Below are 20,039 nucleotides of genomic sequence, written 5' to 3'. Positions count from 1 at the left end.
GGATCGCGTGGCCCCGGGACACTGCAACCGTCATAAATGTGAATCAGTTGCCAACTGTCTTTTTGATCAAATGACCATGGGGAGGCTGTAAAGTGTCAAAACCGGCCATAACTCACTTTTTTCAGTGACATTGTAACTGATTGCTAAATGAACTGTTGTAAGTCGAGGACTACCTGTATTTATTTTCTTTTGAGAGCGGCTATCAGAATTTCATTTTTAATGTGTGCCAGTGTGTTCACAGAAGAAAAATGTTATTTTATAACATGCATTTGAGGCTCTGCATTTCTTTCATTTAATGAAGGCTGTTTTGCCTTGTTCCACGGATAGATGTGCTATCCGTTGTAGTTAAATAGGAACCAATACGATAATAATTGTTGCAGTCTCTCCATCAGCCACATGAGGGCGCCGGTTTTCTACACATCTTCAAGAGAAAGGGATGGTTCCTAAACTCAGCACTGAAGGCAATTTTGGGGAAATAACACCTCACTTAAATTGGGATCACAACCCTATGAGAAGGTGGCATTTGCTAGCTAAGGGGGAAATCTATCACAGGTTAGCTGCACAGGGTGTTGCAGTAGACATGGTATAACAAATCTGATTATGGAAATAAAACCAGAAATTCATAGAAAGGTTAAATAAAGTCATGCACAGAAGAGGGTTATACATGGTTGAATGTAAAATGGTTTTATAATTGCCATGTATTATTTAAATCATACATTCCTATAGCTATCATTCCTATCCTCAAAGGTATTTGTAGGTATTTGTAGATTTTTTTATCAAAGCAATATGCTTAATTTCTCAGAATTTTGCTACCTTCAAGATGGAGCTAAAAGTTTTCACATAAACCTAACAAAATACTTGGAGTGCACGATGTAAGGATATTGGGTTTAAAATCTAAAGAGCCCCGATTAAAGAATTATTTGTAAAACATGACCAATTCTAAAAGTCTTTGAAAACTGCAACCTTTTGATAAAAGACAGTAGAAACTCCAGTAGTACTTCTCAACGTTTTATTAGCAGCAAACTTTCGGCTCATGAATTCAACGCACGTCTCTTCTCCTGAATTGATACTATGCAAGATCCCGTAAATGGATCAAATTCTCAGTGCGCGTCTTAAACCTGTTTTTGCTTATCAGTCATATCTCTGATTTGAGAAAACGATGGGAAAATACCCTTTTCAAAAAGGAATGCAAACAAACTTGCTGACTAAAAGTAAACTTCCTGTTGTCTAAAATATAACAATGGTTCAAGTCAAAACAAACTCGGCCTTCCATCAGGCACAGAACTAGTTAAAAATGGATTGACCGTGTTAAATGATCTGGACTTGGTGCACATTATGCCAATAAAAGCGACCAGCAATTGCAATAATTCAGTTGCAGGTAGAATGAAAAACATGCCAAGGCTGCAACCTGGTGTAGAAGCCACCTCTCCTTTTCAAAGACTCCTGGCTTGGAATGGGGCCTTAACCAATGGAAGCCTCCCCCTTCCACTCAAAGCTTTCTGCAGATGCAGCTGGGTGTATGCCAGCCTTGTCCTCTCTCTCCCAACCAGAAGACTTAACTGGGAAGGGAGATGGAGCCCATTTGGCCGATGCTCAAAGACACTGAAGGGGAGCCGTTGGCTTGGTGGAGGTGGGTTGGCTGCTGGGCGTTTTCTGAGACTTGCTGAGCAGATTGGCTGGGTGCTTGTTTAGATGTCAGGCACTCGGGCCCTGCTTCGGCTGAATCTAAACAGAACAGAGGAAGCCTATTAGATCATTGACACTACATGTCACTGAGCTCCTATTGCCTCTGTAGGAAGTTAGCACCCACTCCTCCCCTCTCCTAGGAAAATGACATATTATGGGAAATATTGAAAAAGGCAGAATATTTCCCCTAAAAGGGAGGCAGAAACTCAGCCCCTCCCCCACCTTTGTTAATGGGCCATTAAGGCCTGAGCCAGTTCATAACAAAGATCTACCTCCTTCAGGCAGAGCCATAGTAGGAATTGCCCAGAGCCCTTTCATTATATCATCACCCAGCAAGGCTCAACCAAGTCTGGGACTCAAAACACAACCTACAAAGTTACCCCTGCATGGCCCCATGGGAGTCTGACAACCAATCAGAATACAAGCTCAAATTCAAAGCCCAACAGAGGGTATACATATCCCTCTCTCTCTCTCTCTCCACTCCATGTGCCCTTTTTGCCCAGGACGTCAAAATCATGTGGTCCTGTTCATGATTAAACCATCTTTCCAAACAGCCACCACATTTCCAGTGTCTTTCTTCCCACTTGGAACTGAACCCAGATGGACATTTCTTCCAACACCTCCTATATCACAATTCCACTGAACTTACAACAGCCATACGGAGACAGATTTTGGCAAAACACTAGGACAGCCTTTGAATGGTGTGGGAGTATGAACGGATTCCCAGAAAAATTGCAGGAACCATTTGCACTTAGGTTTGAGATGCTGTTCCATATCAATGATGGGTTGGGTGTAGATAAATTTATCTTTAAGAGCCCTGGTGGGGCAATGCCTAAAATGCAATACGGCAGGTCAACTCTGCCCACAGTCAGGAGTTTGATCCTGACAGGCTCAAGGTTGACCCAGCCTTCCATCACTCTGAGGTTGGTGAAAGAGGCTGACTTTTGCATTAAGCACGGAAAGCAACTCCCATCACCTCACCTGTATGGCAGAGGTTGAGATGATGAGAAGTGTGGTCCATAATACCCAGTGGATGTTTTACGTTCAGAAAGCCTGTGGAGAAGAGGTGGGTTTCAGCAGGTTCTGACAAATTCTGGAGAACCAGTAGCGGAAATTTTGAGTAGTTTGGAGAACCGGTAGTAAAAATTCTGACTGGCCCCGCCTCCATCTATTCTCTGCCTCCCAAGTCCCAGCTGATCAGGAGGAAAAGGGGATTTTGCAGTAACCTTCCCCTGAATTAGGGAGCCCTGCCCACCAAGCCACACCCACAGAACCGGTAGTAAAACATTTCGAAACCCACAACTGCTGTGGAGCAAGTAGAGAGATCAATAGCAATAGCACTTACACTTATATACCGCTTTGTAGTGCTTTATAGCCCTCTCTAAACAGTTTACTATACTTCTCATCATCTCAACCTCTGCCATGCTGGTGAGGTGATGGGAGTTGCTTCACGTGCTTAATGTATGTAGAGGCGGCATTAACGTAACATAAAATAATGAAGTTCTGAGCCACTGGCAGAAATCTAACCTTTTTCATCCTTGCTGCCAGGCACCTGATGGCTCTTGTCGTGTTCTTCTTCTTTGAGCCTTTTGCCGGAACACCTTCCTTCTTGGAACTGCTGGGGTTGGCACTGCTGAGACAGCTGCCCTGGGAGAAGTAAGGGGTCTGGGAAAGAGGGCTGAGCTAGAAGGCAGGGGCCGGGGTTCAGCAGAGACAAACTGGGTGGGAGCATGTGCAGATCCATCCCAACGGGGGATCCTGCTTGGAAGGGCATGGTGACCGAGACGTCCATGGGCGAGACACAGAAAGGCATCAGCGGCGGGTGGCCAGGAGCGGAGCTAGAGGGAGCAAGGACTTCAACGCTGGTCTCGGAAATCCAGCCGGTCTCCATGCTTTGGGGTAAGCAGACAGTCTTTTGCACGGAGCCCGAGGTGCTGTGGTAAGTTCTCAAGTTTGGGGCAAAATGGTAGTGGCTGTAACTGGAAGCCGCACCGAGGTTCGGTTTGACCGGTTGGATGCTGGAAACCATTAGAGAGGTCGCTACCTGAGCCCCTCGAGATGGAGCGACCGAGAACAGGCGGACGTTTTTGTATTGCTGGGGATGAGGGCTACCGTGGAACAGTGGAAAGAAGAAGGGCCCTGGAACTTGTTCAGGGTGAGCATTGACCGACTCTGGGGGTACGTGGGCTCGCTTCAAAGCTATGTCCCTAGAGGCCTTGATACCCTGCGGAACGTAGGGAGGCAGGAAGTATGAGGGATGTGGCTGGAAAGCACTGGGAAGGGCAGGATTGGGAATGGCTTCTATAGGGTGGGAGAAACTGGGGGGCCCCATGAGGGCAGAGATGGTGTTGGCAGGGGGCAGGAGACCTGAAGGGGAAAGCATGGGGCTAGACTGGGGGGCATTCCTTAACACCATCAAGGCTTCGGCGGCCTCTTTCTGGAGCTGTTGCTCAGAAAGAGGCGAGAAGAAAAACCCTCGGGTGGGCCAGACTGAAAGGTGAGCAGAAGAATTGGGCTGAAAGAGAGCAGGACACACAATTAACCTCAGGATCAACAAAGAGACGTCAACAGGACCAAAGTGATATTTTTTCAATTCAAGACAAGAGTTGGAAGGGGCCTCGGAGGTCTTCCAGTCCAACCCACTGCTCAAGCAGGAGACACCCCCCACCTCCAATATCATTCCAGACAAGTGGCTGTCCCATCTGTTTTTTTTTCCAGCAAGTGAGGAAACACTATGAGGGCGGGAGAAACCTATCCTCTCCTACGACCTCATCCTAAAATAACGGAGCCAGATGTTCTGGCAAAATTATACAAGAGCTTAGGCTTTTTCTAGCTTTAGTTTCAATCGAGCCCAAGGCTGGCTTAGGAGGTGACACGTGACCTGGGTTCTTCTTTTATAGAACTTTCAATTCGAGTGGAATAAAGGTGACGTGCTGGTTGCGAAACACTGTCCCAGAAATTAAGTCATTTGACCACCTGCCAGTGACAAAGAGCAAAACTGTTTGCTTTAATTAATCATTTTATGGATAACTTTTAGGCTGTCATATTATCCCCTGGCTAGGCATTCTCTTTTATTCATTTTGCTCAATTCGTGCATTCTGTTAAGTTATTGCATCGTCTGCAGACATAAGATTCTTGCAAGGAAGAGATCGGTGCTATAACAGGAAGCAACCCCACAGAGAACGCCTGGCTTCGTGCAGTGTACTTTAACCCTACAGCCAAATTAACTACTTAATTGCTGGGCCTATATAAAAGGCCATCACCAAAATAAATATGCCATATGAATGGCTTAATGGATTGGCCCAGTTCCCAAGATTGTTGTGTCTCGCCCGCTTTCACCGCAACCGGGGCCTTCTTATCTGCTTCAGAACGCTGAGGAATGTCCTAGTATGCCTCCCGGCCCCAGCCCTGACTCCATGCCCAGACAGGCTGAGGAGGAAGAAGTACCTCCATCCCCCAGCTCTGGCTCCATGCCCAGGCAAACGGAGCAACTAGACCCCTCCCTCTCCCCCACAGCATGTGAGCCTGAGGGAGGTCAATTACCAACAGCTGCAGACTGGAGTGACCCTCGCTTCAGAAGAATTGATAGGCGGCGGCGACAGAAGGAAGGGAGGGGCAGGCCTGGATAAGTGCTGAGTCATGGAGCCACACCCATGGCCTATATAAAGGACCTGCTTTCTGGCATTCTCTGAGTCAGGCAAAGTCTAACATATCTTGCTGAAGTCACTTTCTGGTCTCCTGCCTGCCTTGAGAACTTTGCTAGGACTTTGGCAGAGCTGCAGAGGCATGCCTGATTCGGATTTCCCTGACCCGGTCGTCAGCGGAGGAGTGGGACACGACAAAGATCTGTTAAAAGGGGCTAGATTCCCTTAAAATGGCACAACCACCACAAACCAGAGATGCCTGTGGCTAGCCACAATGATTTCAAGGTGCGTCACGTATTGCGATGTGCATTTTGCCATTTGCCCCTCCTGCAAATGCCTATGCCACAAAGGGCCTGGGTATTTTAGCTTAGCCTTGCATGCTGGTTGAATTCAGCCAGTGGGTTGTTTGGAAGGAGTATGGTTATCTATTCAAAAGTAGCACTGAAGTGGGAAGCGTTGCGCTTCTTTATGACAATACAGGTAGACGTGCGACCACATTTGGGACCTGAGCTTCCCAGGTTAAGCAATGCAGTTGTTAGGTGAGTCGCAGCCAATACATCTTTTTTGCTGCAGACGTCATTGATGTTGCTTGTGGGAATGTCGCCAATGACAATCATGCAAGGGATGCTGCAACTGTCATAAATATATGGCGGTTGCCATGTGCCTGAATTACGGTCATGTGACCATGGGACGCTGAGATGGTCATAACTGTGAGGGACCAGTTATAAGTCCCTTTTCCCCCCAGCAGTTGTAAGTTGAGGACTTACTTCTATCCCACTCCTAACAGCCACTAACTGGAAATGGAGATATCAAGAGAGACCCAATCAAATGAGTCTCTTTACGAGTCTGTCCCCATATCAGACCCACAGATGAAATAATTCTGTGTGTCTCTTTCACCGTTTCATCGCAACTTCCCTCAACTTGGTTCCTTCTGAGGAGAGGAAATCGAATGACTCCAGTTCATGGGCTAAACACAGGTAAAACAAAATACCTGACCTCCCAGAGGTGGGGCCTTGGAACGTCGGCTCAAATCCATGTTGCCACTGATCGGATTCAGGGCCATGCGGCTGGAAAAAGAGAAAGAGAGAGAGAGAGAGGGAGAGAGAGGTCTGTTTGTAACATTCTTTAGTGGCAGCTTGTCTCCCACTTGCCTTCTGTCCTTGCTAAAACACAAACTGTTGAGGGGGAAGAGACTACTACAGCTGTCATTCTTCCAAGTTCTCCTTACATATACACCCACAACTTGCTGTTTGGAGTAAATGTTTGTCAGTATAGACATCTGCCCCTGTACTCGGATCAGAAAATAAAAGATGCCGAATCAGAAAATACAAAATACCAAATTTAAGTTGGCTAGTCTGTTCACGGAAGTATTTTTTTTTCCTCCCAGGATATGGGGCTTAGCCTTAGACAGATCTTAAAGACTGCTTGCAAAATCATTTATTCCAACAGTTTTGTTTTCTGTTTATCCAATTGACCCATTCTGTCTGTTATATTTGGTTCACGTTTTTGACTGTATGCTCCCACTATATTCTTCTGGTGGAAGAGTTCCATCCAACTAGAACTAACTACTTCCAACTAATTAACTAGTTTGAGCATTTTCTTTGCCAATATAACTTGGTATTTTAAAAAAGTGTTAATTTTCTCTGCATTATTTCAGACATTTCTATAATAAAACCTAGCTTGGTTTTTTGTGTTTATTTGCATCTAGGCTCTAGTGTAGCCCCTATATTATCTCATCCGGTTCAGATGGAATGAAGAATCAGGATTGAGTACAGGGGCGGGTTTCAAAACTCATTGCTACCGGTTTGCTTGTGGGCGCTCACGCGTGCAATGCTTCTGTGCATGCGCAGAACCATCCGGGCAGGTGGGCGGAGCCTTCTGCCGCTACCAGTTCGCCCAATCCGGGCCAAACCGGGAGCAACCCACCACTGGTTGAGTATCTTTTTAAATAATTCTGTCAGAATTTCTTTTTATAAACCTGTTAGGTTTTCATTCTTTTCATTAAAAACCTTCCTTCTCAAAACCGCAGGAATTGAGTATTTAAAACTTCCCATAGTTCATCCAACTGGCACAGCTTAAATTGCTTCTTGTAAATATATTCCTATAAACCCATTTCGGTTCACTTCATTTCTCCCTCAAGATCATCTTGACTCCTGTTGAGTTTTATTGTTAATTTATTTGGAGCGTTTTCATGGCTGCCCAACTCAAATGCGACTCTGGGTGGCATACAAAAAAATCATTAAACTAAAACACAGAAGAAAAATAACACACACCATTAAAGCAAACTAAAACAATTAAATGGCAATCAGGAGTAAACAATCGACTAATAAATAAAACGCCACTATTAAATCGCAATCAGGATTAAATAGCTCCAACTGGGAGCTCTACTCATCCTGACCCAAGTGCTAGGAAAAGAGCCAGCCCTTAAATGCCTTTCTAGAAACCTGCAAGGTCAAGGTTCAGTCTTTTATCCCATTTATTTAGGCGGTCAATCCAGCTTGATTTTTGCGAGGGTACTTTTCAGCTTTCCAATCTTGTTCACAGCCTTGAGATTTCCTGATGGATTTCCTCCCATCCAAGTAATAACCAGATTGGACTCTGCTCGGCATTTCTGAAATCACCCAGGATCAGCTAGGTGCTTCTAACCGGGAAGTCTCTGAACGATCTTTCTCTGTGCAGAAATGATAAATATGCCCACTGTAGCAGGATTCAATTGGAGTCGGTCATCCGGACCACAGGTTTATTCTTCTGAGCTTTTGGACTTCTGCTGGAGCCCATCCTCAAGAAACTTCTCTCTCGACAAAATGTGTCAGTTTTTGGAGAAAGAGACGTTTCCTGAGGATGGGTGTTTTGACTCAGCTCCCCAAACATGACAAACCCTCTGAAGTGAACCCAAAGATTCATTAGGGGCACCAGCAGCACCAGCAAAAAGTTTCTCTTTCACCTCAGGCTAACAAGCCTATCCAGCAGGGGAGATGAATAGTTGTCTGCCACACCTATTCATCTCTAACACCCCTGCCTTTTATCGCCAGAGCTTCACTAGCAGTGTTGGCTCTTCCATCCCAAGGACCAGCCCACGGATTTCCACTGCTCTCCTCTCCTCTGCCTTTTGCGCATCCGCGGGTCAGGCACTGGACCCAGCTGTTCCTCCTCTTCCTCATCAGCCACCTCCAGACCTGGGGGCTGTTGACTCTCCATCTGAGGGCTGACGGACAGTCCAGGATCCGCCTCTGTCTCTCTCTCTGCCAGCTCTATTCCCTCTTCCCCCTCCGAGCTCTCAGGTTGCCTTGATGCTGACCAGGGGTGGGTTCTACTTACCTTTACTACTGGTTTGCAATGGGAGTGTGCATGCGTCACACGCACGCTTCTGTGCATGCACAGGAACTTCTGCACATATCACCCATGACAACATTGTGGCAGGTGAGCAGAGCCTCCCGCCGGTTTTACTACTGGTTCTATAGAACCGGACCAAACCGGGGGCAACCCACCACTGATGCTGACCCTGACTGCCATGCCTCCTCATCATCTGATTTGGTTCTGGAGGGGCCGGTGGCCGATAGGCCACAATGGGTTTCAGAATGAGTCTAAAAACTTGGAAGAATAAACTTCTGGTCCCGGTGACCGATTCAAATTGGATCCTGGAACATTATCCTGGGACAGTCCCAAAGGTGAAAAAAACCCAAAGGTTTTTTTCTTTGAAGACATTTTGCTTCTCATCCAAGAAGCTTCTTGGATGAGAAGCAAAACATCTTCAAAGAAAAAACAGATAGTCCAGTTGCCTCTTGAAAAAAGCACCTTTGGGACAACCATGACCTGGATGACTGAGAATCTCCATAGACATCTCTCCTGGGACAGGTATATTCTGCCATCCTTCACAAGCTCAGTGTACCTCGATAGGTCAGTAGGTGGAGGTAGGCACCAGGGAACACCAGGCACCGGATGAAACATCTGCCCTGGAGCAGACAGATAACTCTCTGGTGTGTATAAAGCTTCATTTCCATGGCAACCTGCAGAAAAAAAGAAAGTTGTAAGTGGCTGTTGCCAAGCCTGAGTAGGAAGGCCAGTAAGAGGCTTACAGTATAAAGAGATTGTAAAGTTTTATTATATGATTTATAGACATTATTATATATTGTATAAAAGGAATGCGGTGGCTCAGTAGCTAAGACACCGAGCAATTGAAAGGTTGGCAGTTCAGCGGTTTGAATCCCTAGTGCCACATAACGGGGTGAGCTCCCGTTCCTTGTCCCAGCTTCTGCCAACCTAGCAATTCAAAAATACGTAAAAACTGCAAGCAGAAAAATAGGGACCGCCTTTGGTGGGAAGGGAACAGCGTTCTGTGCGCCTTTGGCGTTGAGTCATGCCGGCCACATGACCACGGAGACGTCTTTGGACAGCGCTGGCTCTTCGGCTTTGAAACGGGGATGAGCACCGCCCCCTAGAGTCGGGAACGACCAGCACATATGTGCGAGGGGAACCTTGACCTTTACCATTATATATTGTATATGCAGCCCAAGACAATTCTTCTTCACTCCAGGCAGCCCAGGCAAGTCAGAAGGTTGGACATTCATGCTAGCTTCATGACTAAAATAAGAGGTTACCTACCTTCCATACACGGAAGATTAAAGGAATGCTCCTGAGGCAGGAAAGGGGAGAAAGAGCTCGGGGGCATTGCAAGGGGAGGTGGGAACCAAGAAGGAGGGGCATGATGTCCTCCGAGGGCCCAGGGCAGCTCCGTCACTTTTGAACAAGGAGACAGAGGTAACCAGGAATTTTCCTGAAGGACAACATATAACATAAATTAGTATAAGAAACATATTGTAAATACTATGCTTCTAAACATCTTACAGGTTATTTTGTGACATCAATGAATTCCTCCTCCCTCCCCCCCACGCCCAGCATCCATTTTATAGAAATTTATTTGCAGGAAGTAATGTACTGTAATTTTTAAAAATAACTCTTACAGGGTTTTTTGGGGAATTTTAGGAAAGCTTACTTGAGCCACAAAATACGTTAGCTAGTTATCCTTAGAAAATCACTGTTGTATGTAGACTATTCATTACAGAGGTATCGACACATTTGTCTTAGGCTCTTAGGGACACAGGAAGATTGGAAGCATTGCCAATTAGGAAATCCTGTTTCAGTTTGTCAGAATTCATGGCCACATGGTGATTGCTGATAAAATACTGAGAGGTAAATGTTTTCCCTACAAAATGTTAAGATTTTCCGCATAAAAGTCCTCGACGTACGACCGCAATTGAGCCCAACATTTCTGTTACTAAGCGAGTCATTTGTCAAGTGAATAATGACTCATTTTATGACTTTTCGTACCGTAATTGTTAGGAGAATCACCGCAGTTGTTAAGTTAGTAACGCAGTTGTTGAATGAATCTGGCTTCCTCATTGATTTTGCTTGTCAGAAGATCACAAAAGGGGATCATGTGACCCCGGACACTTCAACCGTCATAAATACGAGACAGTTGCCGAGTGTCTGAATTTTGATCATGTCACAACGGGGATGCTGCAGCGGTCATCAGTGTGAAAAATGGCCATAACTCACTTTTTTCAGTGACGTCGTAACTTTGAACGGTCGCTAAATGAACTGTTGTAAGTCGAGGACTACCTGTACTATACCGGTCATAGAATGAGATAAATAGCGTTCCTTATTTTTGTTTCCTTTGCCATGGATTCTGTTAAACTTTTTAAAAGAATCTTGTTTTTAGGGAACTATGATCGGTGAGGCGCTATGTGGACTCTGCTGTTAGAATGAGAAGCTCTTTTCTCACCTTCCTTGCCGTTCTCCGCCTTTGTCTTCGCAGGAGTCCTGAAGCTCCTCGGAGTCCATCTTCTGACTCGTTCATAGGTTCTTCATTTTCCTTCTTGTCTACCCAACCAAAGGGGAGAAGGGGTCCAATATGAATCAATGTTTGGCCAATGGTCAAGATTCCCAGCCTGAACCACACCAGTTTCCTCAGTCGTGATATGTCACGTCTTCTAGAACAAGTGTTTCTCAGTCTCAGCCACTGTTAAGATGTGTGGACTTCAACTCCCAGAATTCCCCTAGGGTCCACACAGTTGAAGTCCACACATCTTAACAGTGGCTGAGACTGAGAAACACTTGTTCTAGAATCTAGATCAGGGGTATCAAACTCGATTTCATTGAGGGCTGCATCAGGGTTGTGTTTGACCTGGGGGGGGGCGTGGTCAGGGTAGGTGTGGCCAGATTGACATCACTCGTGTCGGGAGCGCCTGTGGCGGCCCATGTGCTCTGCCAGTAAAAAGTGAAAATCTCCAAACTCAGTTTTCGGCTGTGACGGCTTCCTGCAACCCTCTGCCAGTGAAAACGGAGCTTGGGTGGGTCGCGGGTGGCTCTCCTGAGCTCCATTTTTGCTGGCAGAGGCACCGCGGGCTGGTCCTTCTCTGTTTCCAGGGCGGCCCTCAGGCTAGATCTAAGCACCCCACGGGCTGCTTGAGTTTGATACCCCTGATCTAAACCATCTACTCATTGCTAAGCCACTGTAGCAGGGGTGAAATCCAGCAGGTTCTGGAGAACCGGTGGCGGGAATTTTGAGTAGTTCAGAGAGCCAGCAAATACCACCTCTGGCTGGTCCCAGAGTGGGGTGGGAATGGGGATTTTGCAGTATCCCTCCCCCTGGAGTGGGGTGAGAATGGAGATTTTGCAGTGTTTTGCAGCCCATCAAGCCACACCTTGCCCAAGCCACACCTTGCCCAAGCCACACCCACAGAACCGGTAGTAAAAAAAAATGGATTTCACCACTGCACTGTAGCCTATTTTTTTGGGGTGGTGGTGGATTCCATCAGATGCTAGAAACGTTTTTACCTGTCCCTGCCCTGCATGGTTTAATCGCTTTCAGGGGTTTGGCCACGGGGAGGAAGTTTGGTGGCCCACTGTCCTGAAGCTGTAGCAAACCACTGGGAAAGTGTCGTTTCAGCTCCAGTTCCTGTTGTCTACGAAGAGCCACCTGGGCGGCCATGACCCGGCGTCTTTGCCTAGAGAAGACCCAATATATATATTTTTTACAACCAAATAACAGAAGAAGTAAAGACAAACCATCACAAAGCATTGTTTGTGTTATTATGCTAATAATCTTTTCCGCTGACTGCAAGACAATTGCCTGGTTGTCTCCAAAGCTAAATGAAGCAGTTCAATTGGTCAAGAGAAGCAAAGAGACTTTATTGCCTTGATTTTTAATTAACTTCACTGCTTACAGGACAGGATGTAAATCAGGTACTAAGCATATTTCTGTACTTCTTCAATTTCACTTCCCACTGATGTTCTCCTGTCAATTAACCCAATGGGGATATAGAGACTTGTAACCAGGGGTGAAATGCTCCCGGTTCGGATGGGATTGCCCGATCCGGTAGCGATGGTGGCGGGTGGTTTGGAGAACTGGTAGCAAAAATCCCTGCCCTCCCCACCCCAGCTGATCCGCACAATCATCAGAGGGTTTTTTTTTTTACTTTTAAAAGCATTTTTTCTTTCACCAAAAAATGCTTTTAAAAGTTAAAAAAAAAAAAAAAGCCTCTGACGATCGTGCAGTTCAGCTGGGGTCAGAACCCTTTTGAAGCATTTAAAAGGCTCCTCTGGCGATCCCAGTTGAGTTGCCTGATCACCAGAACCTTTTAAAAGCATTTTAAAAATTTATTTTCGGCCGAAGAGGTTGTAGAAAAAATGCTTTTAAAAGTAAAAAAAATAATAAAAAAAGTTGGCCACGCCTACCCAGTCACATTACCCGCCCACCAAGCCACGCCCACAGAACCGGTAGTAACAAATTTTACATTTCACCCCTGCTTGTAACTCAGGAATAGCTTCCTGGATCTGCTTTGGGCTCTATAGGGAATATGTAAATACAGGTAGTTCTCGACTTACAGCCATTCATTTAGAGCCCATTTGAAGTTACAATGGTCCTGAAAAAAGGGATTTATGACTGACCCAACCGTTGCAGCATCCCCTGGTCACGCGATCAAAATTTGGACCCCTGGCAACCGGCTCGTATTTATGGTGGTTGCAGCCTCCTGGAGTCACGTGATCGTCTTTTGCAACCTTCTGACAAGTAGTCAATGGAGAAGCCCAATTTCCTTAACAAGTATGCCGTGATTCACTTAACAACCGTGGCAAGAAAAGTCGTAAAAGGGGGGCAAACTCACTTAGCAACTGAAATGCTGGGCTCAATTGTGGTCGTAAGTCGAGGACTACCTGCAATGTCCCCTCATGTTATTCAATAGCACAGTGGTTAGCATGCAGCATTGCAGGCGAACTCAGCCTATTGCCAGGAGTTCGATCCTGACCGGCTCAAGGTTGACCCAGCTTTCCATCCTTCCCAGGTGGGTAAAACGAGGACCCAGATTGTTGGGGGGACAAGAGGCTGACTCTGTAAACCGCTCGGAGAGTGCTGTAAAACACTGTGAAGCGGGATATAAATCTAAGCGCTCTTTCCATCTTCCCTTGGCAAAAGCGAATGGCACTTGTAATTTAGCACAATCTAGAGGACCATATTGTGTCTATCCCTGCTTTAAAAAACGCCTTGAAGATGCTAGCATACAGTCATGTTCCTCCCATTAAAACTGTACACATCCAAGGCTGTTTTTCATTTTCAGAGCAAGTTAATGGCCGAGAAGCTTTTAATTCAGCCAGAAGCTACTGTTACTCAGAAACGAAAGCAGGCACTATCCGCCTGAACATGTCTCCAAGCTACCAAATCCCTACAAAGAGCAATTCACTTCTTATTTACGCTTCCCACCGAGGCCCATCCGATGACGCCGTCAGCTGCAGCGCACCTCCCAAGAACAGCAAAACCCACCATTTTCACCATGTTCCCCCCTCCCAGCTTACAGGATAAGGATGCATTTGTCACATTGGCAGTCCATAAATTGGCAACAGTTCTTGTGGCCTTTCAATGGCACCCTGATGCCATGATTACGGCACCGGGCGCAGGTTGGAGAGCGTGCCGTGGTGGGAAGTGGGTAGTCATCTTGCGTGACACTGCTCTCCACGGAGGAGTCTGAAAGGTTGCTCTGAACATTTGGGGCACCTGCAGCATCGAGATCCTCATTGTCCCCCATAATGTGTGAACCTGAAAGAGAGGGAGGAAATATCTTTTGAAGAAAATGTCAAGGCCCTTCCTCAGTCAGAGTTAGATCCAACCCCAGAGTTAATTGACTACTGTTTAGGAAATTTGAATTTTTTCCCCATTCATCCAATATTTTATACACATCAGAAACATTCCGGAGATTCAATCCTGCCATGCATCTCCTATTTTTTTCCCCTTATTTGGAACATGCATTTCCCTCTCTTTATTTTGAGCTCGCTTTCCGACTTTAGAACAGCACCGTCAGAGAGGGATTAGCACGTACAGGAAAATAAATGGAAGCATTTTTTTTTAAAGTGAGCCGTATCTGCTTCCAGAAAATTCATTTCTAAATAAGCGAAATGTTGGCTTTGAGGCCACACAAAGATAACAATTAGAGGCCAGGAATAACACTAGAATCTCTTCTGTGAAAATGAGGGCCTTTATGGGAAAAGCCTGGCCTGTTAATTGCCACCATAAAATTGTTTGGGGATATTTCCTATTTGCAAGATTCACGGGACACCCCCAAGCGTCATTTTGATATATGAGTGAAATGATCGTGCTGGAATCGGTCCATCAAAGTTGGACAGCTGTAATAAATGAAATTAAATGAAATAAACGAACTCCCGGGTCCACAAAAGGTTTGACAAAGGGTGCAGTCTGGACCCCCAGCTGGTAATCTTAAGAGAGGACCCCCTCGATTGTGGCATCTTCTGAAAGGACCTCAGGTCCTTCCGGCTGCAATCATAGCTTGACCTAAACCACAGTTTGTTTAATCCTGGATTGCTCGCTCAAGCCCCAATTGGCTGGCTTATCCCCTATCCTGAAGCATAATGAACCACGGTTTGCAAAGGCTGGGAGACCAAAGCCAAATATCCAGAGGCTTCCCACAATTTCCCACAATGGGGGACCCCCCATGTGGGAAATCAGGATCCCACAACAAGCAGGGATGCAGCTGCACCCCGAGGTGCCCCCCAAATTTTGGCTAGCAAAAAAAAAAAAGAGAGATTTGCAGGGGTTTTAAGGCAACCAGGCCTTTTTTAAAAAGGGATTCTTTTAAGCTTTTCAATCAGGAGATTTAGACGGGTCGACCTCGACCAGGATAGTTGTGAGGCAACAAGGCGGGGGGGGGGATCTTCGATCTCTCGGATTAAGGTCACTCCCGGGGACTAGGCCGTAACGTGCCACTCAAACATTGCATAATAAAGGGTTATTTGGCCGAGATAGAGACAGACTTGACGCAAGAATTAAATCTGCAATCTCTGAAACCTGCCTACACCCACTGCCGCCCCATAAAACGGTCCCTGCAACAGGATCCCCGCCAAGCAGCCAGTCGCAGCAGTCCTAACATCCTCCCTTGGCCAGGCGAGCCAATCAACGGCGGCCTGTTATTTTCCCTCAGCCCCAGCGACCAATCAGGATCCTCCTGATTTGCCTGCTTTTGATCGGGATTTTATAAACTGTCGCTTTTTCAGGCAGGGGAAAATACAAAAAGCCAATGGAGTGGGGCTCGCGCCGGGGGGGGGGGGAGGCGGCGGAGCGGGATGGGAGGGGGGGCGAGGGCCGCTCACACATTTGGGAAGGAGGGAAGAGCAACAGTTGGGCCGAACCATTGCAACATCATTGGGGGGGGGAGGAAGGGAGCTCCAAAGAGAGTCTAAAAGGGGGGGGTCACCTCTTTTATATAAAACAATTAAAAGAAGTTTTTTTTTGAAGGAGTATAATTCTCTCTCTCTCTCTCTCTCTCTCTCTCTCTCTCTCACTCACTCACTCACACACACACACACACACACACACACACACACACGCACTGAATTCTAAACTCGGTGGGTTGTTTAGATACATGCAATTAACTAACCCAAGTTATAACGAATGGAGAATGGAAAAATGCCGCTGTACAGATTATGTTAAGATGCAGGGAACATAGATATTTATCCTTTCAGTGGAGTTTGTTGATCTCTCTTTGTCACCATCAACATTTTGGAAATCCTAATGAATATTGTATCAGCTGCTTTTTATCTTCAAAAGTTTAAATAGGAGAGCAATAATCGTCTTAATCAATATTCTACCGCGTTTCCCCGAATATAAGACCTTGTCTTATATATTTTTTGAACCCTGAAATAAGGGCTTGGCCTTATCGCCATGCGCTCAAAAGCCCAACTGGGCTTATTATCGGGGATGTCTTATTTTGGGGGAAACGGGGTATAAATGCCACTGTACTCAAATAATATAACCTACGACTTGTGTCTTATACAGATAGTTTATTTATTTTATTTATTTATTTGTGTCATAACAATATACACAAGCATCACACAAAAAGTTTATACAATATATAAACATATATATGGGGAGAAACAAGGAAGTATAAGCATATATATATATATTGTAAAGTCCATTTATTAATATGTCTAAGCTCATACCTGCCAATCAAGAGACTTAAACAGAGGCTTGAGTAAAATAGCATTTAATCTTGATCAAGCTTAAATGGTTAGCTGTTCCGAACATACTCAAGATACATGCAAGGAAGAACTACAGACTCATGACAGAAAGCCATGTTCTCTTATACACAAAAAGTCATAAATCCTCAACTCTGGCATCTGCGTATTCTGGAATCTGGTTTGCATGTTCCCATAGTATAAGTCAGTGAATGTAAACTAACTTCTGGATTTACATCGGGTCACACAATAGTAAGGGTCAATGAATGTAATCTGACTTCTTTCTGTGGTGTTATCTTTTCCATTTGTCTTCTTAATTACCACTTGATTTCCTGGAGCATGACATACACGTTCTCAGCCAGAGTGGGGTGGGGAGAGATCAAATGATGGACTATCCTGACAATTGCCAGAGATGAGGTCTTAATAACAATTCAGGATTTTACTCTGTGACTTTAGGACGCCAGCATGTTTGTCTTACAGCTTCAAAGGCACAATATATATATCAGTGTGGCATGTTTGTTCTATGTCAGTGCCACAGGAAACATATATTTACATCATGCAGGTATATCTCTTCCCTTACATTCCTAATTCTAGTATTTTAGTATATATCAGGGGTGTCCAAACTACGGCCCGCGGGCCAACTGCGGCCCGCGGGTCAGTTTTTATTGGCCCGCAGCAAATTCTGAAAGTATAACTGAATATGGCCCTTTTCGGCCGCCTCCCGGTGCTTGCCCGATGGTTCGCTGCGAGGCTCGCGGCTCCTCCCCATGGGCGGGGAATAATGAAGGGAAGGGGCGGAGGAGGCGGCGAGCGGGAAAGAGGCTGCTGGCCGTGCCCGACCCCAGCAATTCTACCCTCGCCTTCCTCGGGCCGCCTGGTGAGGCTCCTCATGCCTCCCCATGTCGGACACGCGTGGCGGCAGTGACAGCCATCGAGAAACAGGTGAGGAGGCGGCGAGCGGGAAAGAGGCTGCTGGCCGTGCCCGACCCCAGCAGTTCTACCCTCGCCTTCCTCAGGCCGCCTGGCGAGGCTCCTCGCGCCTCCACCCCTTGGGCAGGGAATAACGAAGGGAGGGGGCGGAGGAGGCGGCGGCGAGCGGGAGAGGCTGCTGGCCGTGCCCGACCCCAGCAGTTCTACCCTCGCCTTCCTCGGGCCGCCTGGCGGGGCTCCTCCGGCCTCCACCCCCTGGGCAGGGAATAACGAAGGGAGGGGCGGAGGAGGCGGCGGCGGCGGGAGGCTGCTGGCCGTGCCCGACCCCAGCAGTTCTACCCTCGCCTTCCTTGGGCCGCCTGGCGAGGCTCCTCGCGCCTCCACCCCTTGGGCAGGGAATAACGAAGGGAGGGGGCGGAGGAGGCGGCGGCGAGCGGGAGAGGCTGCTGGCCGTGCCCGACCCCAGCAGTTCTACCCTCGCCTTCCTCGGGCCGCCTGGCGAGGCTCCTCGCGCCTCCACCCCTTGGGCAGGGAATAACGAAGGGAGGGGGCGGAGGAGGCGGCGGCGAGCGGGAGAGGCTGCTGGCCGTGCCCGACCCCAGCAGTTCTACCCTCGCCTTCCTCGGGCCGCCTGGCGAGGCTCCTCGCGCCTCCACCCCTTGGGCAGGGAATAACGAAGGGAGGGGGCGGAGGAGGCGGCGGCGGGAGAGGCTGCTGGCCGTGCCCGACCCCAGCAGTTCTACCCTCGCCTTCCTCGGGCCGCCTGGCGAGGCTCCTCGCGCCTCCACCCCTTGGGCAGGGAATAACGAAGGGAGGGGGCGGAGGAGGCGGCGGCGAGCGGGAAAGAAGCTGCTGGCCGTGCCCGACCCCAGCAGTTCTACCCTCGCCTTCCTCGGGCTGCCTGGCGAGGCTCCTCGCGCCTCCACCCCTTGGGAAGGGAATAATGAAGGGAGTTTCAAGTTCATACCAAATACAAAACAAAAGCCAAGAATCTATGCCCATAGCCACATCCACTCAGTCACATGAGCAGTTAGCCACGCCCACCCAGTCACATGAGCAGTTAGCCATGCCCACCCAGTCACATGAGCAGTTAGCCACGCCCACCCAGTCACATGAGCAGTTAGCCACGCCCACCCAGTCACATGAGCAGTTAGCCACGCCCACCAGTCACATGACCACCAAGCCACACCCCAAAATAAGCCACGCCCACAGAACTGGTACGAAAAAAAATTAGACCCCCCCCCCCCCGTTCAATGGTGTGGCCCGGGCCTTTGCTTATTTTTCTGTATTTGGCACTCACCAAAAAAAGTTTGGACACCCCTGGTATATATGTTCCCTTCAATATGAAAAGAACAATAGGACAGGAATGGTAGGCATGTTTGTGCTCTTATGCACGCCCCTTAACTTACAACTACAATGGAGGCCAAAATGTCTGTTGTTAAGGAAGACGTCTGTTAAGTGAATTTTGCCAAATTTTTTGACTTGTCCTGCCACCGTTGTTAAGTGAATCACTGCAGCTGAGTTGTTAAGTGAATCTGGCTTTCCCAATGACTTTGCTTATCAGAAGATTGCAAAAGGATCACATGATGACCCAGGGACACTGTAACTGGCATAATAAATGTGAACTGATTGCCAAGCATCCAAATTTTGATTTGTGACCATGGGGTTGCTGCGATGGTCCTAAGTGTGAAAAACCACCATAAGTCACTTTTTCAGTGCCATTGTAACTCTGAACAGTCACTAAATGAAGCGTTGTAAGTTGAGGACAAAATAAAAGGATTGTTGGATTTGAAGGACCAACGGACAGTCCATCAACAAAGGGAAAATATAGTTTGCAGTCCAGATGTAAACAACATTTAAATTTCTAGGACTTGCTGACGTCCTTGAGCAATTTTTTCCGAAGCTGGAGATCTAAAGAAAGAAAAATTGAAAGGGGGGGGGATTGAAGGGGTGATATGGCAAAGAATCAGAAAAAGACAGGATGTTAGTCATGGTTTCTGTTCTAATGTATCAGCACTGCATGGAAGCAGCCCTTGGCTTACAATTATTCATTTAGCCCGGGGGTATCAAACTTGATTTCATTGAGGGCTGCATCCGGGTTGTGTTTGACCTCAGGGGTGGGTGTGGGTGTGTCCAGGGTGGGCGTGGCCAGGTTGATGTCACTTGTGTCAGGGGGGCCTGTGGGGGCCTGAGCGCTCTGCCAGGGAAAATCCCTGAAAAAATCCAGGGAAAATTCCTGGAAAAAATCCAGGAAAATCC

The 20,039-nt window shown here is 47.2% G+C and overlaps 1 protein-coding gene across 1 annotated transcript; it reads right to left on the bottom strand.

Annotated features, from left to right (window-relative positions):
• Nucleotides 1–1,007: 1,007 nt before the first annotated feature.
• Nucleotides 1,008–4,366, bottom strand: LOC131204565 (uncharacterized). The gene is made up of 2 exons (XM_058195956.1): nt 3,214–4,366; nt 1,008–1,725 (listed from the first exon to the last, which is right to left on the bottom strand). The coding sequence occupies exons 1-2, from the start codon at nt 4,364–4,366 to the stop codon at nt 1,556–1,558; spliced, it is 1,323 nt and encodes a 440-aa protein (XP_058051939.1). The 3' UTR covers nt 1,008–1,555.
• Between the last annotated feature and the right edge of the window lie 15,673 nt (nt 4,367–20,039).

The sequence above is a fragment of the Ahaetulla prasina genome, chromosome 10 (genome assembly GCF_028640845.1).
Source record: "Ahaetulla prasina isolate Xishuangbanna chromosome 10, ASM2864084v1, whole genome shotgun sequence".
NCBI classification, from domain to species: Eukaryota; Metazoa; Chordata; class Lepidosauria; order Squamata; family Colubridae; genus Ahaetulla; species Ahaetulla prasina.
Note: the sequence above shows the minus strand (reverse complement) of the source record. Positions and strands in the feature narration are given on the sequence as shown.

Excerpts from the sequence above, each read along its gene's own strand:
- LOC131204565 (XM_058195956.1), bottom strand. The coding sequence starts at position 4,366 with ATGATATTGGAGGTGGGGGGTGTCTCCTGCTTGAGCAGTGGGTTGGAC. Across the intron at positions 1,726-3,213 it reads TGGCAGCAAGGATGAAAAAG|ATTCAGCCGAAGCAGGGCCC; the intron begins GTTAGATTTCTG and ends TGTTCTGTTTAG.